General features: G+C 37.6%; 1 protein-coding gene across 3 annotated transcripts in view; it reads left to right on the top strand.

Moving 5' to 3' along the window:
• The window catches only part of PPA2 (inorganic pyrophosphatase 2), an 85,147-nt gene that overhangs the window by 51,247 nt on the left and 13,403 nt on the right, over nucleotides 1–20,497 (top strand). For all 3 annotated transcript variants that reach the window (XM_037031885.1, XM_037031883.1, XM_037031884.1), the window contains 3 exons: nucleotides 9,551–9,678; nucleotides 12,622–12,707; nucleotides 15,347–15,416. In XM_037031885.1, coding sequence (XP_036887780.1) covers nucleotides 9,551–9,678; nucleotides 12,622–12,707; nucleotides 15,347–15,416 — 284 coding nt within the window. The remainder of the gene's footprint in view (nucleotides 1–9,550; nucleotides 9,679–12,621; nucleotides 12,708–15,346; nucleotides 15,417–20,497) is intronic.

Raw genomic sequence — 20,497 nt, forward strand, 5'->3', positions numbered from 1 at the left:
AAACCTTTGTTGTATTCAAACTTGGTTGTGGGAGAAGGCACAGTGTTTCCACCTATGCCTCCATCTTGGCGGAAGTCCAGAAAATGAGTGTTTTGAGCAAAGTGTGAAAGTATCTTCAAAATGGGTGCATTTTCACTTATTTTAAAGGGAGAATACATACATACTTTCAATGTTAGCATTCTTAATAATCACAGTTGCATTTCATTAGTCAGCTGTGCAATGCCAAAGACACACACTCTTTTGTATAACACCTCTTTCCCTTTCATAATGCTTTTAGAGAGGTTCTTGCATATTGTTGTGTGTGGTCCGTGTAGTATTTTTCATTTTATTGCTGGGTAGAGTTCCACTGTATAGACATGCCACAGTTTATTAATCCAGTCCTTGATGGAAATTTGGATTTGCAATTTGGGGCTAATGTGACTAGGGCTGCTATGAATAAATACAGGTTTTTGTCTGAACATGTGTTCATTTCCCTTGGGGCAATACCTAGGAAATGGGTTACTGGGTCAGGTAGTAATTATATGTTTAACATTATAAGAAACTGTCAAACTATATACCTAAGTGGCTGTGTCATATATTTTAATACATCCCAAAGAGCCATAGTTTCCATCTGATGTCATCATTTCCCTTCAACTTGAAGACTTGAGCATTTTTTGTAGCACAGTTCTGCTGATGATGAACCTTCTCCATTTTGGTTGGTCTGTAATTCTTTTTTCTTGCCTTTGTTTTGGAAGAATAGTTTTACCAGATACAGAATTATGAGTTAGAGGGAAATTTATAAAGACAAATTTACCTTTGGCCTACATTGTTTCTGATGACAAGTCGAAGGCCAGTGTATTGTTACCTAATATATAATATGTTGTTTTTCTTAGACTGCTTTTAAAATTTTTCTATTTATCTTTGGATGTCAGCAGTTTTTTGTGTGATTTGCTGAAGTGTCCTTTTCTTTGTATTTATCCTACTTGGGGCATACTGAACTTCTGTGGATCTGTAAGTTCATGTTTTTACAACATAAATTGTTTGCCATTATTTTCTTACAGTTTTTCCACCCTCTCCTCTTGCCTTCATTTTGAGACATAATACAAATATTTTAGATTACTTGTTATTGTCTCACAGGTCACTGAACTCTGTGTCTTTTCAGTCTTCCCTCCTGTTCTTGAGACTGAATAATTTCTGTTGGTCTGTCTTCTACTTCCCTGATTTTTTTCTGCCATACCCAAGTTCTTATTTAACCTATTTGGTTTTTTATTTCAGATACTCTCACATTTGGTTCTTTTTTAAAAGATTTTATTTATGTATTTTAGAGAGGTGAAGGTAGGGAGAAAGAGGAGAGAAACATCAATGTGTGATTGCCTCTCATGCACCCCCTACTGGGGACCTGGCCCACAACCCAGGCATGTGCCCTGACTGGGAATCGAACCGGCGAGCCTTTGGTTTGCAGGCTGGCACTCAGTCCAGTGAGGCACACCAGCCAGGGCTCATTTGGTTCTTTTTGGTAGTATTTTAGTTTCTATTTCTTGACTGAGATTTCCATGTTAGTGCACTGTACTGTATTTTCCTAAAAGTCCTTGAACATAGTAGTCCATTCACAACTACTTTTTTTAAAAAATTATTTATTTTTAATATATTTTATTGATTATACCATTACAGTTGTTCTATTCCCCCCTTCATTCCCCTCCACCCTGCACACCCCTTCCCCCACCATTCCCCCCTTTAGTTTATGACGTGTCTCAAGTTCTTCCCCTACTATTCTTGCCCTTCCCCCTATCTATTGTCTGTGCTATTTTCTGTACCTTCTCCCCCCTTCTCCTCCTCCCACTCCCCTGTTGCTAACCCTCCATGTGTTCTTCATTTCTATGGTTCCGTTCCTGATCTAGCTGTCCTCTTGGTTTGCTTATGTTTTAGGTGTGGTTGTTAATAACTGTGAGTTTGCTGTCCTCTCACTGTTCGTATTTTTCATCTTCTTTTTCTTATTTAAGTCCCTTTAACATTTCATATAATAAGGACTTGGTGATGATGAACTCCTTGAATTCTTGTTAGCATGGGTCATCTCAGAATCCATTTCTGTTGTCTGCTTTTTCTCTTGATTAGGAGTCTCATAGATACTCCAGTGTGTACAATAAATCGTGTCATCATTCGGCTTTTGACTTGGCAGGTGTTACTGTTCTATATTGAGTCTACTGCAGGGTGCTTATGTTTTGGGGTATTTTTGGCTTTGCCTTTTTTTTTCTAACTTACCTATCTTCCTGTGGGTCAATCAGAGGGAATTTGTTGAAACATGATTTCAGTGCCTCATCTTTGTCTAAGGTTTCTGTTGTCTGCAAAGCAAAATGGTTTGAAAAATTGAGCCTTGTTCTTAATTTCTGGTAATTTGGTTAATATATTTGAACTGAGTGAAAATTTTATTTCAGAAATAAAAGTAACTTTATTTATATATTTACTCTCTATTCCAAATGTTTTATAATTTAACTTGATTAAATCAAAATAAAATTCAAAAGCTCCCCAAGATAAATAATTAAGTTTAACTTTAAACACCTTAGGAGTGAAAAAAACTTTATAAAAACTAAATTGTAATAATATTGGAAATTAAGGTAAATACATCTGTCATGAAATAAGAAACTAATTGCAAATTCATTTGAGGCTTTGTCTTTACCATGAGAAAAAATACATAGAAAAAAGTATGAATAAGTGTACATATGTATGTATGTATGTGTATGGCCAGGTGCCTTTTATATGTTATTTTCATTGCTTGTTTGCCTTATTTATGTCTGCATTTATCTACTCTTATTTTTCAGTAGTCATGTACATTAAAAATAACTCAGTATTAATGAAAATATCTTAATCATTAATTCATTTGTTGATTTGTTTTTGAGAGATGCAGCTTGCCTCTGGGTATAACTTTGGCTGCAGCCCAGGGACTGGAGGGCTGACAATTAATGTTTGTAAGGAATTATCTGTTACTTAGTATTAGATGATTTTCTAATACTAAGTATTACCTTCCTTAATTTTCACAATAACCTTCCTTTTCTTCATTTTGTCTTTTAAGAATCAGACAAGGTGACCCTGTAGTATATGAATGCCCAAACTGGAATTTGAACTTAGTGTTGTCTGATTCCAAACAGGATGATTTTTCTCGTTTACCTTATTTCTTTATAAGCTTTCTGCGTGCTCTTATTGTTATCATTTCCAGAATATTCTTAGAGTTTTTATTTTCTTTTGGACCACAAAGTTATTTATTAAGCAAGAGTTTGGTTTTTTGCTTTTTATCTGTTTAAAAATTTTAAGTTATATCTGTACTTAGAGGAACTCTGTGTGGTTCTTTTTTTGGTGATTAAGAGAGTTATTTAAAATTTTCATTGTTTATCTTGAGGGACTTCCGCCAAGATGGAGGCATAGCTGGAAACACTGTGCCTTCTCCCACAACCAAGTTTGAATACAACTAAGGTTTGGAGAACAAAGACACAATCAAAGGACAGAAAATTGAATTATACGGAAGTCCGACTACATCTAACCGTTAAACGGGGATGGTAAGAGGGGCGGAGCCAGCAGCGAGCAGGGTCGGGCAGGACAGGGCCCCCGACCCAGGCGCGCAGGTAGCCCGGAACCAGTTGGGGTGCGGGGCAGACCGCGGGCACATATTCGCGCACAGTGAGACAGACCACGCAGGCCCCAGGGGGCGAGGGCTGACAGCGGTGGCACACTCGCGTGCAGTGGGACGAAACGCATGCTCCTGGTGACGGTGGCAGCTGCAACACCAGTGGGGGCCGCAGCGGCAGGCGCAGACGGGACGCCATTGTTCCTCTTTGACCCCGCCCCCACATACAGCATCACAACCCAGCGACTGTGTTGCCCTGATCTAGTGAATACCTTAGGGTTCCAATCCTGTGATGGAACAGGCACGAACAACCCAAAAGATGGCTCAAGAAGAACTCAAAGTCCAAGAGCCAATAACTCTAAGCGACCGAGAAATTGCCAGCCTCTCAGAAGCACAATTCAAGACACTGTTTATCAGGATGCTCACAGAACTGGCTGATTATAGTCACAAATTAGAGGAACATATGAAGGCTAAACTAATTGAAATGAAGGGAGATGCACAGGAAACCAATAGTGATGGAAAGGAAACTGGGACTCAAATCAATGGAATGGACCAGAAGGAAGAACAAAACATCCCACCAGAAAGGAATGAAGAAATGAGAATTCAAAAAAATGAGGAGAGGCTTAGGAACCTCCAGGACATCTTTAAACGTTCCAACATCCGGATTATAGGGGTACCAGAAGGGGGAAAGAAACAGCCACGAGTGGAAAACGTATTTGAACAAATAATAAAGGAGAACTTCCCCAGTCTGGCAAAGGAAATAGACTTCCAGGAAATCCAGGAAGCTCAGAGAGTGCCAAAGAAGTTGGACCCAAGAAGGAACACACCAAGGCACATCATAATTACATTAGCCAAGACCAAAATGAAGGAGAGAATCCTAGAAGCAGCAAGGGATAAGGGGACAGTCACCTACAAAGGAGTACCCATCAGACTGTCAGCGGATTTCTCAAAAGAGACCTTACAGGCAAGAAGGGGCTGGAAAGAAGTATTCCAAGTCATGAAATCCAAAGACCTACAGCCAAGATTGCTTTATCCAGCAAAACTTTCATTTAGAATGGAAGGACAGATAAAGTGCTTCTCAGATAAGATCAAGTTCAAGGAGTTCATCATCACCAAGCCATTATTATATGAAATGTTAAAGGGACTTATATAAGAAAAAGACGATATTAATAGTGAAAGGACAGCAAACTCACACTTATTAACAACCACACCTAAAACAAAAGTAAACCAGGAGGACAGCTAGATCAGGAGTGGAACTATAGAAATGAAGAACACATGGAGGGTTAGCAACAGGGGAGTGGAAGGTGGAGAAGGGGGAGAAGGCACAGAAAATAAGCATAGATGGTAGGTAGAAAATGGATAGGGGGGAGGGCAAGAATAGTGGAGGAAATATAGAATCTAAAGAACTTGAGACACGTGGTTATAAACTAAGTGGGGGAGAATGGTGGGGGAGGGAGTGTGCAGGTGGAGGGGAATGAAGAGGGGGGAATAGAACAACTGTAATGGTATAATCAATAAAGTATATTTTTTAAAAAGGGGGCTGGAAGGAAGTATTCAAAGTCATGAAAGGCAAGAACCTCCATCCAAGACTGCTCTAACCAGCAAAGCTATCATTTAGAATGGAAGGGCAGATCAAGTGCATCCCAGGTAAGGTCAAGTTAAATGAGTTCATCATCACCAAGCCCTTATTATTTGAAATGTTAAAGGAACTTATCTAGGAAAAAGAAGATCCAAAATATGAACAGTAAAATGACAACAAACTCATTGTTATTAAAAACCAAACCTAAAACAAAAGCCAAAACAAACTAAGCAAACAACTAGCACAGGAACAGAATCACAGACACAGGAAGCACATGGAGGGTTATCCGTGGGGCAGAGAGTGGGAAAAGGTACAGAGAATTAGTAGCATAAATGGTAGGTAGAAGATAGACAGGGGGAGGTTAAGAACAGTATAAAAAAATGTAGAATCCAAAGAACTTATATGTATGACCCATGGACATGAACCAAAAGGAGGGAATGCAGGTGGGAGGTGGTGTGCAGGGTGGAGGGGAATAAAGGGGGGAAATGGGACAACTGTTGTATCGTAACCAATAACACATATTTAAAAAAATAATCTCTTAATGTGTTTGTCACAAATATATATTTCTTTCAAAAAATTTTTTCATTGTTTATCTTGAGATTTACTGTATTATGCTAACCAAATATGTTGTCATAATTTTCCCATGCTTCTAATTTCTTAGTGTTTTCTTTGTCTTTAGCACATACTTGTTTTTAAAGTTCATCAGTGCCTTAATACAGCTCTAGATGTAAAAGACCTCATGCTTTAGGTATTTCTCTAGTTACTCATAGGCTGTATGTGTAAAATGAAACTTACCAACTCGATTTTCATCTTATTTACATAATTACAATTTGCTTATCTGACTTAAAGAGAGTATTGTCTTAAAGTACTTTTAATTCTGAAATTTGGGTGAAATTTAAGTTTTGGCAAACACATATGACTAGAACACCCCCCTCCCCCCCCCCCCGCCGTTGTGAGAGAGTATATTTTTGATGAAAAAAAGAATAGGAGCTTTTAATTCAAAAATCACTTCTTTTTCTTTTTTCTTAGTACAATTTGTGGCATTCTGTTGGGTTTTAGAAATGAGTGAATTGGTTTATACTGAAAAGAAGCTTCATTACATACAAGGAGTTCAATATCCCTTTCTTTTTGAAGAAAAAAGATAAGTCATAAAGATGCTTTTAAAAAAGAGAAAGTGCTATGAATCTCTCATATGTACAGAGATAGAATTGTAGGTTTAGACTTAAGATAGCAATATCTTTGCTTTTATAAATTCCTAAATCACAAACAGTTAATAAAAACTAAATTAAGATAGAGAGCTCTGGACTTTGTAAAACCAAATTAAACTTTAAAATTTATTATTTCATTGTTATTTTCTGTTTAGTTTTTTTTTTAGCTAGCATTTCACAAAGAAATGTATAAAACTTCAAATGGATTTATTTAGAACTATGATTATTTTCATAAATCATATCTTTAATTTTAATATAAATATTCTCTTAAGGTAACTCCATATAATTTTTGTAATTAAATTTCTAAATTTGAAAAGCCCTGTAATAAAGTACCTCATAGCTACACATTATTTGTCAGAAGTTATGATATCTTTTATTAAACCTTTTTTTAAAAAATTAGGGTGATACATATTTAGGTGACTTTTTACTTAATTTTACAAACTAGTCCTTTTCATCTCTTTGATACTTTGTTCAATGTGAATTTGATCTCTACCGATTTTTGTTGTTTTCACTTTTTTCCCGTTGGTAGGTCCTCTCATCTGTGCTTCTTACAGATAACCCAACATTGACCATTTCTCGCCTATTCCATACAAGCACATGGGTACTCTCAGTAGTCTCTTACTGGGTTTCCTGCTTCCACTTCTTCCTGCACAGTCTTCCCCTACCCAGCAGACAGGTGTTCCCCCCAAAAACGTGTGCTCCTCAGCCCAGAACCCTCTGGTTTCCAATTTCAAAGTACAAAGCACAGCCTTTGGTGTGGCCCTTACAGTCCTGTGTGACTGGCCCATGGCTGCCTCTTTAATCTCGCCCCCTAACCTGCTTTTCCTTCGCCAAGCCCTGAACACAAGGCTTTCTTACTGTGTTTCTCACACGTTTCAGCACACTCAGACCTGCATACTGGCACTCACCACCTTCCTCCCAAGACGACACTTCCAGGGCCAGATATTTGAACGAGTTGCTCCCATACTTCATTCGGAAATTGACTGAAATACATTTTATCAGAGGCTGTTCCTGACCTCTCATATTTAAGATCTTCCCACCTCACTCTCAAAGCCATCTCTAGGCATAATTGTAGATTCCCATGTCTTTTTCTCATCTTTAACTATTTTCTTACCCAGGCCTTAATTTGATGGCAGTTATTTTTAGTGACCTGTTTTGTCAAATTCTTTCAAAGCATTCAAATTAATTTGTACAATCAAAATCTATTTTGTACTGATAAAATCTCTGCCTTGTCTAATACTTTATTAAATCATAACGTAGCTAAGATGTTGTTGACATAAATGTTTTGGAAGTAAACACAACTGATGCTTGCTAAAGCTGAAACTTACCTGGAGGGAGCAAAGTGTGGGTTTTATTTTTGAGTTGTCTCCTAGACTCAGCATACAGACTCCTGTGGACATCACTCAGAATATTTTAAAGAAGCCTTTGTTAATCATCCAGGAAGTTGATCTCAGTTAAAAGTATTTCATCTGTGCCCTGGCTGGTGTGGCTCTGTTGGTTGAGTGTCATCCTGCAAACCGAAAGGTAGTAGGTTCAATTCCTGGTCAGGGCACATGCCTCAGTTGCAGGTTTGGTCCCTGGCCAGGGCGTGTATGAAAGGCAACCAATCGCTGTTTCTCTCTCACATCAATGTTTCTCTCCCTCCCTTCTCATCTCTATGAGCAAGTAAAATTAAAAAATAAAAAGTTTCATTTGTAAATAAAAACAGGTCCATTGACACTGTAAAATTTTAAGTTTCAGAGCCTTTAGACATAAGACACTGTCTTCTGTTTGCCGTGGTCTCTGCCATTCCTGAGGCGTCTGCCTTGCCGTTCCACTCAAGTGGAACATCTGGCCTCTAGAAGACATGTGTAACTCTCGCTAACCCTTTCTATAACAGGCAGAAGGCAAGCATAAAAATCAAAAAGATAATTTCTGTTCGCTTAACCCATGCCTGCAAAATGCTTACCTTCCCCTGACGTGCGTAATGAGAGAGGGATTCCCACAAGGCTTAGATGAGCAAGCCGGAAAGCCCCGTAATGTGCTCTTAAAGTTACCCCTGTGCATTTGTCTGCTCCTGATTTTGCTTATAACTTTCTAATTTTTCAGTGTTCTCAAGTGGTTTGTCATTTGCTATAATATGTTATGCATAAAGAACTATGCTAAGTTAAGCATAAGCCACAGTCTGGTGGAGAGTAAAGACTTAGTTTTATCTAGTTATTTCTCATACTTTTTGAATTGATATTTATTGGAATGGATACATTCCTCCTTGGGAACCTTTTATGGGGAGGGGTTCTATTATTAATACAGCAATATCCAATTATTTAAAAATGAATGTCCTCAAAATATAATGGTTATAAGCTGTTTACATGCTAAGAGAACTTAAAAATAAATCCTATAAATCATTACAGATTTTGAAATGAAAAACTCTATGCACCATCGACATAACCCCCTGTTTAAAATCACTGTGTCCACATTCTTTCTTAACTCTGCTACTTTCCTTCATTGGACTTTTTGCAGCTCACATGCTCGTGTTAGGTATTTGTTTCTTTCTTCATCATCTGTCTCTCATTACTGTGTAGTCCCTGAGAGCAGGGACTCATTTCCATCTACTCTTCTCTTTCAGTGGTGCTTAGAACAGTGTCTGGCACAATGAATGAGCAACCTATTGTATATTTAGTATGTGTGTTCTTAAAACCTTTCTCACCCAACTTTAGCGTGTTTTCTCCTGGGTGCCGCCCTCTCCTTTCTATCTTCTGTGTTCCCTTAACTTGACGTTTCTAAAACCCTGATCCTGAAGTTGTAGCTCTCCCTACTTTAAGCCCTCCTTTGCCCACAGAGTGACGTCAGCTCGAAGCACATCTCAATCTTCTGACTTCACTGAATTTTGTTGTCTGTTTCCTTTCATTAGACCACTGAGCTCCTTGAGGAAAAGAACTTTGTTGTTCTCATCTACTGTACCTAACACAGTGTCTGAACGTGCTCAAGAAGTGTTTGTAGTATAAAGCAGCAGTGTTTACATTGCAAACTGAAGTCCAGGAGAGATGGCATGTGTGTTTGGATTCTGCTGCTAGTGAGCAGAGGCAGACAAGACCCTGTGTTTTCTGACTCCCTCAGGCCAGCACTCGACCACAAACAGGAATGAATTTTGATTTTAAATAAAAGGTCTTCTTGTTTTTTCACTTATAGATATCGATGATGTTAAGAAGTACAAACCAGGTTATTTGGAAGCTACACTTAATTGGCTTAGATTTTATAAGGTGCCCGAGGGAAAACCCGAAAACCAGTTTGCTTTTAATGGAGAATTCAGAAACAAGGTGAAGACGGTAACCTGTATTTTAAAATGTATCTCGCGATTCCTGTGCAATAATCTCTCACTTTTGGGGTTTCTGATATGACTATTTGTATATAGCATGAAAACAGACACTTTTCTGACAATACTTACAGACATTATTTCATCATTTTTATTAAAAAATTTTTCAGGCTGATCAATATCTATATCCATCTATTTTTGTTTTTAATTATTTTATTAACTATGCTATTACAGCTGTCCCATTTTCCCCCTTTATTCTCCTCCACCCTGCACACCCCCTCCCACCCACATCCCTCCCCCTCCCCCTCCCCCGTTTAGTTCATGTCCATGTATCATACATATAAGTTCTTCGGCTTCTACATTTCCTATACTGTTCTTAACCTCCCCCTGTCTGTTTTCTACCTACTATTTATGTTACGTATTCTCTGTACCTTTTCCCCCTTCCTCCCCTTCCCATTCCCCTGCTGATAACACTCCATGTGATCTCCATTTCTGTGATTCTGTTCCTGTTCTAGTTGTTTGCTTGGTTTGTTTTTGTTTTAGGCGTGGTTATTAATACTTGTGAGTTTGTTCTCATTTTACTGTTCGTATTTTGATCACTTTTTCTTAGATGAAACCCTATAACATTTCATATAATAAGGGCTTGGTGATGAAGAAGTCCTTGAACTTGACCTTATCTGGGAAGCACTTTATCAGCTCTTCCATTCTAAATGAGAGCTTTGCTGGATAGAGTAATCTTGGATGTAGGTCCTTGCCTTTCATGACTTTAACTACTTCTTTCCAGCCCCTTCTTGCTTGTAAGGTTTCTTTTGAGAAATCAGCTGATAGCCTTATGGGAACTTCTTTGTAGGTAACTTTCCTCTTGATACTTTTAAGATTCCCTCCTTAATCTTGGGTAATGTAATTATGATGTGCCTTGGTGTGTTTGTCCTTGGGTCCAACTTCTTTGGGACTCTCTGGGTTTCCTGGACTTCCTGGCAGTCTGTTTCCTTTGCCAGATAGGAGTTGTTTATTATTTGTTCAAATAAATTTTGAATTTCTTGCTCTTCCTCTTCTTCTGGCACTCCTATGATTCAGATGTTTGAATGTTTAAAGATGTCCTGAGGGTTACTAAGCCTCTCCTCATTTTTTTTTTTTTCTGAATTCTTGTTTCTTCATTCCATTCTGGTTGAATGTTTCTTTCTTTCTTCTAGTCCACATCGTTGATTTGAGTCCCAGTTTCCTTCCCGTCACTGTTGGTTCCCTGTACATTTTCCTTTATTTCACTTAGCATGGCCTTCATTTTTCTTTAAATCTAATTTGTGACCATATTCAACCAATTTTATGAGCATCCTGATTACCAGTGTTTTGAACTGTGTATCTGATAGGTTGTCTACTTCTTCATTGCTTAGTTTTATTTTTTCTGGAGCTTTGATCTGTTATTTCATTTGGGCCTTTTTTTGGGTGGGGGGCTCTCAGTGTGCCTGTTAATACTAAGGGGCAGAGCCTTAGGTGTTCACCAGGGCAGGGCAAGCCACAACGCTGCGCTGTGATGCTGTGTCTGTGGGGGATGGGTCTGAAAGGGAACAGTGCCACTTGCTCTGCTCTCTGCTGGTTTTGTCACTACCCCCGCTACCCACAAGCAAATTGGGCCCTTCTGGTGCTGATTCCCCGGGTGGGTGGGTGTATGTCCGTTCAAGGACCCTCTGGGTCTCTCCAGTGGACTCTCCTGTGAGGCTGGGAGTTTCTCCCGCTGCTGCCTCAACCTCCACAGATGTTTTCAGTCAGGGGTTTGAAGCTTTATTTCCCCGAGCTGGGGCCCTGGGTTGTGTGGTCTCTCGTTCCCCTATTGTTCTGCCCGGTTTATCTGCATGCGGATGTGAGGCCACTGGGTCGTTCAGCCGCCACTTTGCCGTGAGTCCTCTCTGCCCGGCTACCCATCTCCGCCCCTCCGACCGGTCTGGATGAATGTGTCTTCTTTAACTTCTTGGTTGTCGGACTTCCACACAGTTCAATTCTCTGTCAGTTCTGGATGCTTTTTGTTTTTAAATTTTTTCTTATCCTTCTTTTGGTTGTTCGAGGAGGCACGGTGTGTCTATCTTGGCTGGCAGTCCTATATCCATCTGTTTATCTGTGAATTTCTCTTTCATTTCAGAAAATGAATGATTTTGATGATGAGTCTAATTTGTCAACTTCTCCATGAAGGGAAACCCTCTATTTACTGTTCTGGAGAGGAGACAGTTACTTACCCTTAGTGTAGATTGACAGAAGCTTATCTCCATTGTGCTCATCTGCCATGACTGAATTAAACTGCTGATTTAAGAAAGCACTTGAATTACCTTGCTGGCATAGGATTTTCTATTAGAATACCATAAAGGGTCCCTAAAATGACGCAGGTGGAGAAAATAGGCCAAGGGGTGAAACCTGGGAGAGTTTTTAAAAGTTATTACCAGCATTATAAACCAGCATTTAAGTGGGTGCTGGTAAGTAAATTATGGTTTGTAAGTAAGCCATATTAATGAAAACTGAAATTTACAATAAGTATTTTGATATACAAGAATTTATTGCTGGACCCAATAGTTTTTAAAAGGCATATTAGAAGAATCTTTAAGATTTTGAGGACTCTGAATAAGACTATTAAGTATAAATATGAAAAAAATAAATATGAAATTGTGTTCAATAAAATTCTTTTACGAAAACAGGTGGCAAGCAGATTGGGCCAACAGGCCCTCCTTTGCCAGCCCCTGACTCCGAGTGTCCCCACTGCCCTCCATTCTGTGGAGGAAGAGATTAGGATTTAGTCAGACCAAGTAAATTGCCTAAAGTCAGACAGCTGCTAAATAAGGAAGCCAGAATTTATACTCAGGATTGCTTCACCCCTCTGTTCATGTTCTTATAGTGAGTATAATGTTATTGTATACCATGTTAGTATAATGATTGCTATATATGTTTGTTTGTTTGGAACTAGGCTTTTGCTCTTGAAGTTATAAAATCTGCTCATGAATGTTGGAAAGCATTGCTTATGAAGAAGTGTGATGGAGGGGCTATAAACTGGTAAGAATTTATCTTTTCTACATAATATTTTATTATTAATTGTCACATGACAGCAATATAATAATATTTAGGTCTCATTTTTTAAAAAGAGAATTGCAGGGTTTTTTTCACTTAAAAATACATATAGAGCACCTGTTTATACGACAGTACTACGTGCTGGGCACCATGAAACTAGTAATTGACATGGTATCATTTCTCAGAGGATTTATATATTATATATAAAGTATCTATATATTTATGTATATAATATATATATATTCGTACACATAAAATATATATTCATACACACATATCTATATCTCTCCAAATTCTTTAGGTCTTAAACTGTGGAAGAAGATGGATTTGATTGTATATAGGTAGCTCTAATTCTTTTACCTTTGTGTAGATTTTCTTCAATGTCACTTCTACAAACGCTGGGAGTTATAGTAAAAAATTATTATCACTTTTCTCATTCTCTCTTTATCTGTTTCTCTCTCTCCCTCTCCTTTTTTCTTGACTACTTTGACATGGAATAAAAAGTCTGGGCCATCTATATCCTGGACACTGTCTTTGGAATTCTCATGAACCTGAGCCTTTGTCTGATTTGAAATTATCTTGAAAAAATAATTTTTCTTTATTAAAGTTCTATATTGCTGGCCATCAATTTCATCTTTTACATGTCTGTTTATTATTTGCAAGTAATTTTCTATTTCCTTTGGTTTGCAGGCCCACGCTCAGTCCACTGAGCTACACCAGCCAGGGCAGTAATTTTCTGTTTCTATTTCCTTTTATTTAACCAGTTAGTTTTGCACTATTATGTTTTTATTAATATGCTTTATTACTTTTAAATGCAGTTACAGTTGTGCACAGCATTTTTGGTATTGTTCAATGTCATGTCTGCTTATTTTGGTGAACAAGATTGTGTATGGACTATGTAATGTTTATAAATTTACAACAGAGTATTTAGTATCTTATTATGCGAAGGAAAGCAGCTCCTTCTCCTTAGTCATATTTAATCTCATTTGAAGGCACTGTGAGTTTAGTCATCTTTCCTTTAAGTGATTGTTCTGCTGCTTCTCTTGTAGGCATGGTCAAGTATGGAGCTCAAGTGAACTCTAAACATTGTAAGCTCCATGGGGGCTCTGTGGTTCAGGACTGTAGCCCCAGCATCTGGATATGTTTTAGTTTTAATGTTAAAAACATTGTGTATAGTGTATTTGCGCTACACTCTGCTTTCTTTTTTGACTTGTTTTTTTTTTTTTTCAATTTTGTTTTGACTTTCTTTAGGGACATATCTGACTTATAAGGCTTTGCTGTTTTCAATTTTTAGTTCAACATAGGATATACAGAAGAGGATAAAAATACTTCAGTCTTAAAGATAATAATGCCAGCTTTGATCAATTGTATTCATGTCAAGAATGGAAATTAATTCTACCCTTTGAGTCTGGGTAGAAAGCAAACTGACCAGTTACTGTAATTGTTAAATACCCAATGTCTAATCATAGACAGATATAGTTACAAAGATAATAAACAGGTCTTCTCATCATACATATCCCAGCATATTTCACAAATCATTGAAAAACTTAATATGCTAATGTATGTCCCATAGACCCACTTGAGGGCAAGCGTGTCTATGTTTGTGTTTCATTTACTATTTATTTCCTTTAGGAATCTGTTATCACTTTTCCCTTCTTTTAAAAAAATTTTTAAAGATTTTATTTAGTTTATTTTTAGGCAGAGGGGAAAGCAGGGAGAAAGAGAGGGAGAGAAACAGCAACGTGTGGCAGCCTCTTGAGTGCTCCCTACTGGGGACCTGGCTAGAAACCTGGGCATGTACCCTGACTGGGCATCAAACCAGCAACTCTGTGGTTAGCAGGCCAGCGCTTAGTCCAGTGAGCCATACCAGCCAGGGGTATTCCCTCCTATTTTAAAAGTTAATTGTGCTTTAGCCCTCTTCTTACCACCTCTTTATGTATCTGTTTTAATCTGCTGTTTTCTTTGATGAAATTTACATTTAGAGGAACAATACCTTTCCTACCTAGGAAGTGGGAAACAGGTAGTGGGCGGAAACTTGTGCAGACAGCAGCTGTTCCCCACTGGGTGGAGAGCTTTAGACTTCAGAGCCTTTGTTGGTCATGGAAGGAGCTGCTGTCTGCTGCCTTACTGACTTTCTTTCTTGCATGGAAACTGAGTTTTCATGTGCACAGGGTTTTCTTTCACCACTCTTAGCTTAATCTTCTGTACCTGTCTGAGAAAGAGGTTCCGCAAGGTCTTTCAGTAGCCAATTACAATGTTTATCATCTCACTTAAAGAAAAACTTTTCCTTAGAGTTGTCATTCTGCAGGTCAGATTTATCTTTTTCTTTTCTTCAGTGCAGTTGAAGTATAGTTTTAGTTTAGTCTTTTATATACACCAGGATATTATTTAGATTTGCTTACTTTTTTTTAAATTCTGGAGAGTGCAGTGCTATGGAGCACTGGTATATTCATAACCTGAAAGAAAATACAAAAATCTCAATTTTCCGACTTTATATTCATTCAGGTCCTTTTCACTAGCTAGAATCATGTACTGTCAGTACGGAGCATTTGGAGTTGACTTTGTTTTTGATAATTGCTCCTTTTTTATCCTGTGTAGTAATAACATTGTCTGTTCATTTGCAGCACAAACGTGCAGGTATGCGATAGTCCTTTTCAATGCACTCCGGAGGAAGCAAGAGCATTCGTTCAGTCGGTAAGGGGGACCTGTCCTTTAATCTTATAAATGTCACAAGGAAATCTAGCAGAATTTCTGAAAAATCTAGCAGCAACATGTATCACGTCTTTTGGGAAGCAGTTAAAAAATAACACGGAAATCTAGTTTCTTAATCCAGAGATTTTAAATCAAAAAGCTTTTAGTTGAATACTTAAATTTAATTTTCTAAGGACATTAATTGCTTAATTAGTTTCACATGATGCTGTTTTTCCTAACATGAGCGATGCATTGGTTATGCATTTGTTCTCCTCTGTGCTTCTGTGTTCTCGTGAGTCCCCACCGGTCGGTGGCTGCTGTGCCGCCTACTGCTGGTGCAGGTGCATTCGGCTGCAGGGGAGTGAAGCAAACAAGACTCCCTGTTCTTCCATTCCATTTGCCTGCCTTTAAGGTCCGTCTCCTGGCTAAGAAGATAATCTGGGATTTGTACATGTCCTACTGACTTGCTGCCTAGAAACAAATGAAGCTATTAGTAAAATAGTGCTTTATTTGATACCACTAAATAAGAAAATTCATATTCAGATAATCAAGTAATATTGCTATATTAAGTGTTTTCAGGAATGAGCTTAGGCAAGAAGTACCATTTGTAAATTAAGTTTTTTTTTTAAATGAGCTAATTATTAGGTAGGGAACTGACAAACTCAGATGTTTATTTTAGGAACAACAAACATGTTTCCTCACTATAGCTGCTTTGAATTTTTTCCCACTAATTTGTCAACTGTGTAATTAGTGCCTGCTATGTGTGGACAGACTCTAGGTGCTAAGGACATAGTATTAAAGAAAGGATGTAAAATCCTCTGCTCTGGTATAGCTAGTTGGGAAGATGTATAATAATTAAATACACGGTAAAATACACAGTGTCTCGGAAGGTGATAAATACTGTGATGAAAATTGAGCAGGGAGGAGGGAATAAGTCGCCAGGAGTGGGAAGGGCATTGTAGTTATTTTAAAAAAAAAGACGTAGTCAGGGACAGCCGCACTGGGGAGAAGACTGCCATGAGTCACGATTCTTAGAAGGTGAGAGAGTGAGCCAAGTGTCTATCGGAAGGAAGTGCATTCTAGGCCACAGTCCCAAAGGCCATGAGGCAAGAGGATGCCTGAGATTTTCTAGAAACATTCGAGGAACCACAGAGCCTGGGAGCGTCGAGAGAATCTAGGGGACAAAAGAGGAGATGCGATCAGAATTGTTTGGCCCCGGGGGTTGGAAATGGAGGCAAAGTACAGTGTTATGAAAGAAAGACCCTGTAATATAGTCTGTAAAGACTCTCTTAAGAATTTTGTTTCCCATTCTGAATGAGATTGGGAACCATTGGAGGGTTTTGAGCAAAATGAGTGATAGAATCTAACTTAGATTTCAACAAGATGGTCCAGTTGCATTGCTGACAACGGGCTACAGAGAGGTCAGGGATGCAGAGAAGGCATTTTAGTGAGGCAGGCCACCATATCGTTTTTCTTCAAGTTTTCAATTTTGTATCTATGCAGATTACATTCTCAATTTAGTTCTCATTAATAACTACTATTAGTTCTTTAAGGAAATGCAGAAAAACAAAAAAAAATTTATCTTTGCCCAAGTTGTCTCACCAATGCAGATTAAGATTATTTCATTTATTTTAGTTTTGGATGTATAAATAATAGGCGTAGTAGATACTTGTCTTAAAATTAGCTTCAAGATTAAAGTTTCTATCTTACATTCTGTTTTTTAATTGTTTCCTATCATATTACTAGCAAAATGGTCCTATTTGGAAAAAAAATTGGAGCACGTGGATATGATCTAGGTAGATAGATTTGGGGAACAAAATTAGAATTCAGAAATACTAACATCCAGATTTAATTACGTGGTGTGGTAACTGTTGTGCTTTCCATAATAATGAAAAAAGTGCTATACTGGTTTTTCACTGTGAATACTACAGTAGAAAAACAAAATGTAGCAAAAGCAGTCCTTCTTCACCAATTCTGATGGAGCTTAACATAGGTGGGATTTCACCATCAAAAATTTGTCAGTCAGACTATTGCACTTTAGCAGCCTTCTGATTCAAGTGACCAGATTAGGTAACATTTTCTCCTGAAGATTGTATCAGCTTGTCATAATGAAACTCTTAATAATCAAAGCATTTTTTTGATTTGGCATTTTATCTCTTTAAACCACATTGAGATGTTTGAATCTGAATTATTTAGGTATGTATTCCCAGATCCCTCCATTTTGCTGTATACTGAGCCATGCACTAGTGTCAAAGTACCATCAGTTTGTTCTTTGGTCACTCAGAATAAACTTCAGATGTTGAAGTCAAGCTTGATCATATTCAGGCCCCATCAGTCCTGAGCTTGTATAGAAACCAGCTGTAACCCCAGGGTTTTTTCATGGGCTCAGAAGGAGTGAGTTCATTCTAACAAGTGAATCAACAAGCAGCATGACCTTGAGGTGCCTGCCTTGTTAAATGAGTCTGAAGTATGGTGAAAACAAGGCTGGATAGTAATGGGAGTTTTCACTTTCTGGGTGTATATTGGCAGGATGCTCCTGATGGATTGATTAGGTGGGAGTTTTCAGATAAAGTAGCTGCTTTGGAGAACAGGTACTTTGAAGACACACCTAAACAAAAGAAATGGACCAAACTCCTGAGTGACTAACAGCACTGCTGCAGGAAACATGTATGGCTGAACATCTTGATCAAAACAAAATTAAGTGTAGCATTGAGACCAAAAAATAATTGAAGTAGTCACTCAACAATGTCTACAGATCAATTAGGAAAAATATTGTTACTGTAACAAAGAAAAAGAAAATAAATGCCAACATCCTGCTGATTATTATTTGGAAGGATTTTAGGAACAAAGTAGAAAATATCTACAGAAATAATTTTTTATACTTAGGGCAAAGAACATAAGAAGGATTGTAGATCTGAAGAAGAATATAAGGAGAATTGAAATGATTAAAAGGGGTTTTGGATTTTATGAGTATAGATGCTTGAATTTATATACAATTATGAAGGGCATGGTTGTGTCAAAAACAGAGTCGGCTCTGTAGATCTCAACGCACCAGGGATCCCTACGAGGTGGAGGACCGCGCTGCCAGGGTGGCCCTGGGCATCTGCCCTGCAGCATGTGGCCACTGTCAGCAGGAGTTCATCTCTGATGGTTCGACCAGAGGACCACTTGATTGCCTTTTGTGGATATTGTGTCATTTTCCTAACCTTTATCTAAGTTGATACCCAAAAATATGGGACTCTCTCAATTTTTTATGACTATGTGACTAGTAATTGGAGCTTTACTTCAGGGAGTAAGTTTCAGAGCATTTATAGGGAACAAAGAGTGTGTGTCTGTGCATCTTTGTGTATGCACACATGAGTGTGCATGTGCACACACTGTGATTTGCCTTTCAGATCTAGTGTCAGGTAATATTTAAATGACAATTGATTTGACTAATGGGGTTTAACATACTACTTTCAGGATTCTTTACTGTATGTAAATGTTACTCTAAAGTGTGTTGATAAAATTTGAAGAAAATTTATAAGCTAATCTAATAGATTAGATGGATATAATTAGAGAACAAATACATAGTTTTGTTCTGGTACACTTTGACACATCCAGAAATTGAGGACATGTTAGGCCACAAAGAGAGTTGCAAAAAAATGCCAGTTGTTGTCATGGGTACCACCTGAGTAATGTGATGAAGTTACTGATGGGTTATGGAGCGATTAAAAGAGAAAACTCCAAATCTGTGTGTTCAGGAACTAAACAAACTTCAAGTAAGTCATGCATCAAAAAAAGAATTATAACAAGTTGTAAAGTATTTAAATTGAATGACAGCTAAATCACTGTATGTCAAAACTTGTCTAGTGCAGCAAAAATAGTTTTTGAGAGAAATTAAATGTACACAACAGAAATGAAGAAAAAATATGCAGGCTAAACATTAAACTCAACAGTTATTTTTCCTATCTCTCTGCATTATACAAAAGAAAATTACAAAAAGCAGAGCAAATATTTGATGAAATAGAAAGCAAAGAAGTAATGGCAAGGATCAATTAAAGCAAAAGCTGGGTTTCTCTTTTAAGATGGGAAATAGATAAACCTATTAAAGGAAGGATGATGAAATGAACTAGAGAAGGCACAAATAAAAAATATCTAGAATTCAAATGAAAACATAATTACAGACATAATCAGAGGGAAATAGAATGAGATTTGGGGGGAGAATACCTTTCTAAACACAAATGAATGAACAATTTTGTTTGAGATATAAATTAACCAATTTATGTCTCAGTCAAGAATAAATAGAAGACACAAGAGACTTGCAACATTTTAAAAGGATACTTAATCACAAAGCTGGCAATTTCCCCCATGTTAACTCATGAAGTCAACCTCTTTTTAGTCAGAATCCCAATAGAGTTTTCACTGAACTTGACAGGATGATCCTAAAGTTTATTCAGAATAGTAAAGGGCCAGGAACTGCCTAGAAAGGACTGATAAATACAAAGTTTTTTTTTTTTTTAAAAAGCTGTCAACCACTAAAGATACTTTAGAGTAAATTCAAAGATAAACTGTTGATTGGGAGAAGATATACGTGTATGTAAACAACAAGACTTAGAAATGATTAAAAACTTATTCAAGCTACAAGAAAAAGGTAACCCAGTAGGAAAAGAAATGGGAAAACAAGATGAACAGACAACTCACCAGAAAGAATACTTAAATGGCCGGTAAACATCTGAACATTTGCTCTATCTCATTAGTAATCAATGAGATCAGTCTAAGACACAATCTGATAGTTATCAGTTGGCAAACGTTTAGAAGTCAGACACACCGAGTGGCGGAAGGAGACCTCTCATTAGTGCGGTTATATTTGATGCCAGTATAAATGGGTATAACTACTTTGAAGAACAATTAAGTAATTTCCAGTAAAGTTGAAGATGCTTCTAACCCACTAAGAAATTACTTCTTTAGATTCTATAGAGTTTTTAATATATGTGTTGTTTATATGATCAGACATGGGGAAGTTGAAAACCAAATAAATGTGTATGGATTTAAAAAACCCAGATAAGTAAACTGTAGTGTATTATACAGTAGAATGCGATGAC

The sequence above is a fragment of the Sturnira hondurensis genome, unplaced genomic scaffold (genome assembly GCF_014824575.4).
Source record: "Sturnira hondurensis isolate 20B ecotype Veracruz unplaced genomic scaffold, ASM1482457v3 Scaffold0021214, whole genome shotgun sequence".
Lineage (NCBI taxonomy): Eukaryota > Metazoa > Chordata > Mammalia > Chiroptera > Phyllostomidae > Sturnira > Sturnira hondurensis.